General features: G+C 38.9%; 1 protein-coding gene across 8 annotated transcripts in view; it reads right to left on the bottom strand.

Annotated features, from left to right (window-relative positions):
- Positions 1–7,505, bottom strand: part of TMEM71 (transmembrane protein 71) — a 56,239-nt gene extending 48,734 nt beyond the window's left edge. For 4 of the 8 annotated variants that reach the window (XM_032758507.2, XM_032758508.2, XM_058444437.1 and 1 more), the window contains exons 1-2: positions 5,761–5,800; positions 4,160–4,220 (exon numbers count right to left, since the gene is read on the bottom strand). In XM_032758507.2, coding sequence (XP_032614398.1) covers positions 4,160–4,220; positions 5,761–5,800 — 101 coding nt within the window. Of the gene's footprint in view, positions 1–4,159; positions 4,221–4,905; positions 4,931–5,754; positions 5,837–7,398 lie in introns of those variants that run through there. The other 4 variants (XM_058444436.1, XM_058444438.1, XM_032758505.2 and 1 more) reach the window with 3 other exon arrangements.
- Between the last annotated feature and the right edge of the window lie 1,862 nt (positions 7,506–9,367).

Raw genomic sequence — 9,367 nt, forward strand, 5'->3', positions numbered from 1 at the left:
TTAAAAATTATTTTTCTTTGTCCTAAACCCCAACTAATCTCACTGTGATTTTTGTGTATGTATGTCCACCTCAGTAATTATTTTATACATTACTGGAGGGCAGATACTGTGAGCCTAAAAAATGTTCGGTATGTAAATAATGCCAATTACTGAATGAAATCACCTGATAGGCTATAGAAATCTGGTAAAATCTATGAAAATATACGTTGTCTGAATATATTTGAACTCTTGGGGTGGTTTTGTGTTAATCAATTAACAGCACTGATAGTATAATAGCTCTCATGTGCTCTTTACCTTGATGTTTTCAGTAATTTCTACATATTATGTATTCCACTTAATTGCATAAATTGGGACCATATGCTTCCAGAAAATCGCAGATTCTAAGAATCAGAAGGAGTTTTGGCGGTCATGTCTGCAGCCCCACCAAATTCTACTTGTCCCATCTGCTGTATTTCCGACAAACATTGTCCCCTCTCTGCATGCACACCTTCAGTAAGAAGGACCCCACACTTACTAAGCACCCCCACAACCCTTCACTGAACAAATATGGACTGTAGCATAGTGGACAAGACAGAGAATTTGAAGTCAATCCCCCTCTAAGCCCATAATGCCAACTCTGTCATTGCTTAGGTGAGTAACATTAATCCAGTCACTTAGCCTCTTAGACGGTTTCCTTATCTGTAAAACGAGAAAAAAAATCTCCATTATCGGGTTATCTTAATAATTAAATAATGAAATAAATGATCTGTGCTTAGCACCTAGTATGGGCTTAATAAATGTTCACTTCCTCCCTTCTTTTCTTTCCCTTCCTTTTCTGTTCCTTCTATCTTCCATTTGAGATCTATTCAGCTATTTAAAGAGAGTTTCCATGTCCTCCCTGGGTCCTCGCTTCTTCATACTAAAAGTCCTCCAGTTCATTTAATTCATCTTTATATGACATGATGTAGTTTTGATCCCTTAGCTATCATAGTTTGATGGTTTTTCTCTGAGTATTCTCCACTTTTTAGAGTTCCTCTTAAATATCATGCCAACCATAGAACCCAGTCCTTTGGGTGTGTCTGCCCAAGGGATATAGGGACTGTCACCTCCCTCATTATAGAATCCATGTCTTTAGCAATGAAGCTTAAGTCACATTAGCTTGATTCTTTTTTTTTCCCTCCAGTTACCAACATATTATCACACTATCAAATAGACTATCAAGTCTACAGCCATACCACCCTGAACGTGCCTGATCTCATCTAAATAAACTATCAATTTCTAGTCTTTTTCCTGTATATTTAGAAGTACCTTTCCTCTCTTAGACTTTTGGACCAATTTTATATTATAAGGCCAATATATAATTAAGACTTTGCAGATAGAGCTAGGTTTATACCCTTGGTTTCAATCCTGGCTCTACCTCTTGCTAATTATTCTTTCCAAGGCTTAGTTGTTTTTCTTTGTTTGTTTGTTTATTTTTTAACAAACGTGAATCTGTGCAGTAAAGATCACCCAAAATAAATCTCATAGATTTCTATAAATATTTAATGTCATAATTTAATGAAGGTTGTTAATGCCTGTGATTTCCATTGCCTAAGGGTGGTAAGCTAAATATGTTGGCTACTATTTGAATGGCTATTCATTTTGTACTGTTAGAATTTTGAGGGATTCTGATTATGTTACACAATACTTTTAATATATTTACATGATGTCATACAAATATGTTATCCCTGGAATCTATATGTCCTCAATCCAAATCATTGATAAAAATATTGAATAGTACGGGTAGAAATCTGAGACTTTGGAAACATCAAAAGGGACTATTTCCAGACATGCACTGACCCACTTTAACAGCACATTTTGGTTCTTGTTACCCCTAATAATAAATGCAAAAATGGAGGCTCCAGTAGGTTAAGTTCATTGTTCAGTAACTGAGGGCTTACAAGTGGGAGAGGCAAGGTAAAAATCTAGATCTTTTTTTCTCCTACTCTAGTGCTCTTTCTTTTACATCCTTTTGCCTCCGTGAGAATTAATGGGGCAACTGTATGGTGCTGAACACTTAGGAGGTTTCAGAGTTCTGGATCTGTATTTCTATCCGCACTCTAATTTCCAAGCCTTCAACATTCAACAGTTATCTACTGTAGCCTCTCTAATCCCCTGGCATCTTTCCTTTATAATGCCCCTACCTTTATCTATCCTCTCTTGATTGTAAACAAAATGAAGACACTCTTCCAACACCTACATTATAGTTAAAAAAAAAAAAAGGATCCTTCTGAACAATACCAGACCTTTAGAGCAGATAACAAAATTATCTCTAGATCTTGACCCTTGCTTCATTCTGCTCTAATAAACTTAGTAGCGGATTCGTTTTTAGCAGGTCCTTTCCAACTGGTTTCTAAAGTCCATCCCACAGCAAAGCCCAGCAACAAGCCCGACTGCCCAAAGACAAAGCCCTTTCTTTTCTTGTGAGGTTGCTGACTAGGTCTTAGAAGAGCCTAAATCATGCCTCCTAGGATAGGACAAAGACTGGTTGGTGAAAGGACAAATATCATTAGTACTACTAAAAAATGCTAGATAATTACACACTGATAGATTACAAAACGTCTCTCATCCTTCTACACATCTGCCTCATGCTCTACTGAATTTCTGATATTTTTACATTTAAAAGCTTATATACAATGAATATATACACTTAGCCCTGTAATAAAATGCTGTTTCCAAGTAAGGTGAGTTTTTGAACACTTAGGAGCCTGGCCCCCTACTTTGCCCTTTATCTACTCTTCACAAATCTCTAAAGGCTAAGTATCATTATTATCCTCATCATATAGCAGCAAAAATGATTTACAAAAACAGCAATTACTTGGATATTTTACATAGCTAGTAAGTGGCAGAGCTATGATATGAACCCTAGTCTATCTGACTCTAAAACATGGATTCTTTCCACATATGCCTCTGTTCATATTGATTCGTTTGGTAGTATCAGGAGGCCTACAATTTACAAGAAGGAGCAGGTCCTAAAATGAATATATGATCTCTTTATGCTATAGGCACATTTCACGATGCTAGGGGAAACATCAACTGATGTCTGTATGAGGAATAAGAGACAGTCAGAGAGTCATTACAAAAAGAAAGAAAAAAGACTCCCTGGTAGTACTTCAAGAAAATGGTAGACTGCACATGTTTTGGTAGAGCATAAAATTCGGCCATTGGTACAGAATTCTGTTGCTCTTGTAAAATAAGATAGGAAAGCATATTTAAAAAGACATCAGATTGAGAAAAAGTAACCATTCATCAGTATTCAATAGTTTCACCACTCGCCAGAGAAACAATTCACAACTGCCCATATATTGACACTAACGTATATTTTATGTGTGTGTGTGTATATATATATATATATATATATATTCATTGTTCTATCAGGCAAGTTTTTATTTAGTATGTACATGGCACCAAAAAGAAATAACCTTTCAAAACTAGATGATAGCTAAAATAATAATTTCAAACCAATAATACAACAAAGCAAGACATACAGGAAAATAATAATAATTATTATTATTATTTTGAGACTCGCTCTGTTGCCCGGGCTGGAGTGCAGTGGTGCAGTCTTGGCTCACTGCAACCTCTGCCTCCCAGGTTCAAGTGATTCTCCCATCTCAGCCTCCCGAGTAGCTGGGATTACAGGCACACACCACCACGACTGGCTAATTTTTGTATTTTTAGTAGAGACAAGGTTTCACCATGTTTTACCCAGGCTGGTCTCAAACTCCTGACCTCAAGTGATCCACCCACTTCGGCCTCCGAAAATACTGGGATTACAGGTGTGAGCCACCATGCCCAGCGAAGAATGATTTTTTTTTTTCCAGACAAGTCTCGCTCTGTCGCCCAGATTGGAGTGTGGTGGCGCAATCTCCGCTCACTGCAAGCTCTGCCTCCCAGGTTCACGTCATTCTCCCGCCTCAGCCTCTCAAGTAGCTGGGACTACAGGGGCCCGCCACCACGCCATGCTGATTTTTTTTTTTTGTATTTTTAGTGGAGACGGGGTTTCACCGTGTTAGCCAGGATGGTCTCCATCTCTTGACCTCGTGATCTGCCTGCCTCGGCCTCCCAAAGTGCTGGGATTACAGGCCTGAGCCACCACGCCCGGCCAGAATGATTATTTTTTAAAAGAAGCCCCATAGTATACCTTGGGAAAATGCACGTGGGAGACAGCTCTCCAGCATATTCTTTTTCCAACCTGGAAGGACCTGCATAAACAGATGAGAGAGAAGTAGAATGTATCATACCTGATCAACAGTTATATATGTTGATACATGTATCAATATGTATAATTGCAAACAGTGGAGGCATGTAACAAGATGCGAATAGCCGATGTCCCAGCTTCAGCAGGAAGACTCCAGTAATGCAGGTACCCTTATCACCAGGGCTCTACCGGAAGCAAGACATAAGACATAAACTAGAGGCTTCTAGCTTCTGTTCCTTCTCCCACATAACACTCTAGAAGTTCCGGGCGCAGTGGCTCACTCCTGTAATCTCAGAATTTGGGAGGCTGAGGAGGGCGGATCACGAGGTCAGGAGATCTAGACCATCCTGGCTAACACGGTGACACCCCGTCTCTACTAAAATATACAAAAAATTAGCAGGGCGTGGTGATGGGCGCCTGTAGTCCCAGCTACTCGGGAGGCTGAGGCAGGAGAATGGCATGAACCTGGGAGGCGGAGCTTGCAGCAAGCTGAGATCGCGCCACTGCACTCCAGCCTGGGCGACAGAGCGAGACTCTGTCTCAAAAAAAAAAAATTCCTTAGTGCAGAATGAGGCAATAATAAATCATTAGCATCAAACTGAGCTCATGTAAGGATGGGAAAAAACGTCTTGTGTGAAGTGGGAGAAAACTCAAATCAATTACCCAATGCGTTGGTTATTGCAGCTTACTCAGTAATCTGAGGAACTCAGTCATTGTTCTAGACTCTCCCTCATTAGTGCATATTAAGACACTTCTACTGTAAAATAATGAGCAAAAGACATTAGTGGGGAAGAAATAAAGTTTTGTTTTGTTTTATATAAAATTTTCCAGTGTATAAAGACTGTGAGTATTCTTAATTATAGAAACATCATCCATTCGTTCATTCCAGTTTAACCAAAGGCGTGGCAACAGACTTTACTTGGGGAAAGTTGGAGTTGATTAATATTCTAAACTCTAAAGCAGAATTTTATCGTGTGCAGAGATGGTGTCAATAATCCCAACAGACAAGCTTAGTGAAATTTGATTCCATTATGGACAATTAGTATCTAGGACAAAGAAAGAAATTTAGACTTTCAGATTGGGCTGGTTGATTTGTAAGGAGAAAACTGTGGGTGTGTGAGGGAGAGTTAGAAGTGGGGTTTTGGGAGAAAATAACAAGAGGAAGGAAGAAACTTGAAACCACTACCGTTTTAACAGCGCCCTTATTTTCTGCAAGTAGCTATCAAAATCATTCAGCATTTTTTATACACAAACAGTTTTGCATCTTAATAGTAGCTGATAAACAATCTCCTTTCACATTTATGCACAGGCATCTAAAAAAAAACGGTGATTTTTTTTTCTACTAGAAGGAAAAATACCACATTTCTTTCAAGGAAAAAAATGAAGTCAAAATCATTGCCAAAGTGAACACTGGCATTTAAGAAGCACAAGCTACTGACAGATGGTTAATGGTCTGAGTATCAGCAAAATCAAAGCAAGGAAATTGCTAAAAGGAGTCTAATCGTTCAAAAGATAATTGCGTATCACAGTTCTTCTACATTTACTTGCTACTGGTGTTGACATCAGTTGAGATATTCGGTACATCTTGGGAAGGCCGCTTGCTCAAACTTCACAGATTCTCTGCAAAAGACGTTAAAAAAAGGTGGACTATATATTAAAAATAGAAAAATTATGCCAAAACAGATGGCATCTACTAATTGCACTAGTCGGATTTGTTTACAGAAATAATACAGAGATACAGAATTGAAGGTAGGAGACCAGATTGAAGACACAACTTCTCTAAAGTTTTGTCTGCCTCTATGACTTTGAACGTTTTCCATTAGCCTCACTCAGTGCATCTCAATAACCTTTTTCTGTAAATAAGAACCACACTTTATTTGAAAAATCTAGACTTAAAAAGGTTGATTTGTAATCCAAAGAAAATAATGAAAGTGAGGTATTTGATTAAGAAATCTTAATAAAATGACTGGTTCTAACGGTCATTTAGCCCCCAAACAAACTTATGTGTATTTTAATCATCTGACACAAATCAACTTCATTATCAAATTTCAAACGGTGCTTGGAGATTGGTGTCTGTCTTTTGCCCAACAACTTGAACCATGGACAGGTAGTCACAGCGAGTGTTTTTTAATAGTTTTTATCAGCCTGGACATTTCTAAACAGCATAACTAACATTGCACTAAAGATAGCATACCACTAGGAAGATTTTAGAACTTAGTTCCCATGAAGACATAATTTAATTTCTCGATTATGAATTAAAAACATATCAAAGTATGTAAATTATGCAAACTTTGATCATTTACTGTTCATCAAATAGAACCAACTTCTGTTGACTATGAAACTTTGTATGTAGTATCACTATCCTAATTGCTTTATAAGGTAGGAGTAAATTCTTTTCTGATTCACCACCTGTGGCCACATTTTGTAACATGAGAACTAGTAATGGATTGTTTTTGTAGCTGTAACAGAATCAATCAAACCAGGCTAATTCTACAGCTTCAAGTTGAATATTTCAATAAATTATATACAAACCCTATTAGGAAAATATAAACCTGGTTTATAGAGACCTGTAAAGATGTCCGGAGAACTTTCTGGCCTTCCTTGGAAGATTTCTAAATCAAAGCACACATTTACAAATTTCATTTGTTTGGGATATAAAATAATCCCAATGTAATGTCATATATTAGTATGTTACTTGTTCTTTTCATTTTTGATCAATATTGTATGGATATGCCCGGCCCAAATTACCTTATTTTAGTGTTCTCCAAGTATTAAGCTTAATTTTAAGCCTATAAATCCTGCAGCAAAAGCAAGGTCTTATTGCTCTATCTCACAAGTGCTTAGAAGAATCTACAGGCAGTACACTGACATTCAATAGAAAATTAGTAACAGTAGAAAAAAAAAACCCTTCAGTTACAGATCTAAAACTTTTCAAGAAACAGAATCTGCCAGTTCCATCAAAGCAACACATCTATTCTGAAAAATAATGTGTGCATACATGTTCCTTCCAAAGGGAGTTCCCAGCCTCTTCTTCCAATTGACAAAGGACAAAATTATTACTGAAATACGAAGCTTCCTGTGGTTGACAGTGGAAAAATTGAGGACAGAGCAGTTCCTCAGCTGAAAAATGTCTGAATGTCAACAGGTGCAGAAGTCTCTTAATAAAGGGAATCCCACCCTACCTTCTTCTCACAGATGCCCACGCACATTGCTGTGCACAGGTGCTTGCAGAGAAGTTTTGTCTTCAGCAGCCTCTTGTTCTCTTGTCTGTTTCCTGGTATAAATGAGTGTATAGTTCTTGGGAAAGTCAGTCTTACAACTTCTCTTGTTTTCTTTTGAAAACAGCCTGCGTAACCAGAGGCAAAGAAGCAGAATGAGGTCACACTTCCTGTTGGGCTCACATCAGTGGCATTCACACAGAGGAGTGTGCTGAAGGTTTCAAAGAGTTTCCTGGGCCAGCAGCAGGGAATGTGCAGCCCGTGTGTCAGGCCAGCTGGTTACACCCTGGTCACTGGAGGGGTGGTTTTCTGAGCTAACTTGTCACCTTTGGCTGCGAGAACGTGACAAAGACTTTCAGTGAACCGACACTTGTTGCTCATCATATGGCCACATTCAGTTATAAGTAGTGCAGAGTAGTGATCTTTGTCCAAATCACTTAAATTTATTGAGGATAATGCGCTGATGCTATTAAATTCAGAATACTATTAAATAGCAAGAGCTTGATCTTATGAAAATTTCTATAGAGGCAATAGGTTTATCTAATGAAGGTTGGACTTCACAAAAAACTCTATAGATGGCATTTTACATTTACATTATAGTAGAGCTCAAAGACTTGATGGTGTTTGTGGGTAATCACACATCTGTACTATTATAAGTGATAAAAGAAATGTACATTCAAATATATATTCCAGCAACATTGAGGTGCCACTGCATAGTGGAAAGAGTGTGGGTTCTGGGTTCACATAGACAGAAGTTCAACCTGTTTACCATCCTAGCTGTGTGACCTCAGATTTGTGACTTATCCCTCTGAGTTGCAGTTTTCTCAATTATAAATATAAAAATATATATGTCATGTGATGGCTTGAAGAATTAAATGAAATAAAAGAAATGAGAAATAATTGAGACCTCAGCACAGATGTGCAAGGTGTATTCTTTATTTGTTTTCTGTAAATCAAGTTCTCTTCTGAGGCACCAGTTGGCCCGGTTGGCAGAAAAGTTAATCTCATCCTTTCTTGGGGTTTCCTTTCCCCCTGAGGTTCTGTCACATGGCAGGATCTTCTGTAGAACACGTTCTAGGCAGCAGAAACTGTCAGGAGGAGGGCCCATCTAATTTCAAAGTTCTCTGTCTCTGGAACTTCATGTCTAATCTCCATCCCTTGAGTGTAGACTGAGGCTGCTGACGTGCTCCTTGTAAATAAAGTAAGGCAAAGGTGCTGGGTTTCCACTACCATGATGAGGCTTCCGTCTTGTTGGACTCTATTACTTTCTTGCTTGCCCGCTTCAATGAAGCAAGCTGTCATGGTGGAGAAGCATGTGGCAAGGAATCAAGAGTTGTCTCAAAAGCCAGTAAGGGTCTGATGCTCCATCCAACAGCCAGGAATCCAGCCAAAAATCAAGTGTGTGAGCTTAGAAGTGGATCCTTCTCCAGTTGAGCCTTGAGCTGACTGCAGCCCCATCTAACGCTTGATTGGAACTGGGAAAGACCCAGAAGCAGACAACCCAGGCTAGTCCTGCCCAGCTCCCTGGCCCACGCAAACTGGGAGGTGACAAATTGTGTTTCAAGCCACCACGTTTTGAGGTAATTTGTTACACAGCAACACATAGCAGATGCATAGTCCTAACACAGGTCACTTCCTGAGCCATCTGTCATTGCTGACTCTCTGCTGCTTTAGTGACTCCTGTAGAATATAGTCACATTTACTCAAGGCTACTTCTGGTCACATCTGCCTAGATTTACCAGACAGCTATTCTGCTCCACAGCTGTCTGGTGTTCTCTTTATAGGAATTCACAGTTCTTTTCTTCACCTTTTCCTGTTTCTCTTATCCCTCATCCTCCTACTTCCAGCCTTGGCTTATCTCTTCTAGATGAGGGAGGAAAATCTTTCTGACTTATCCGAGACCCTCTGCTCTTCTTGTGCCCACAAATCCACT

Source organism: Hylobates moloch, unplaced genomic scaffold, assembly GCF_009828535.3.
Source record: "Hylobates moloch isolate HMO894 unplaced genomic scaffold, HMol_V3 SCAFFOLD_9, whole genome shotgun sequence".
Classification (NCBI taxonomy): Eukaryota; Metazoa; Chordata; class Mammalia; order Primates; family Hylobatidae; genus Hylobates; species Hylobates moloch.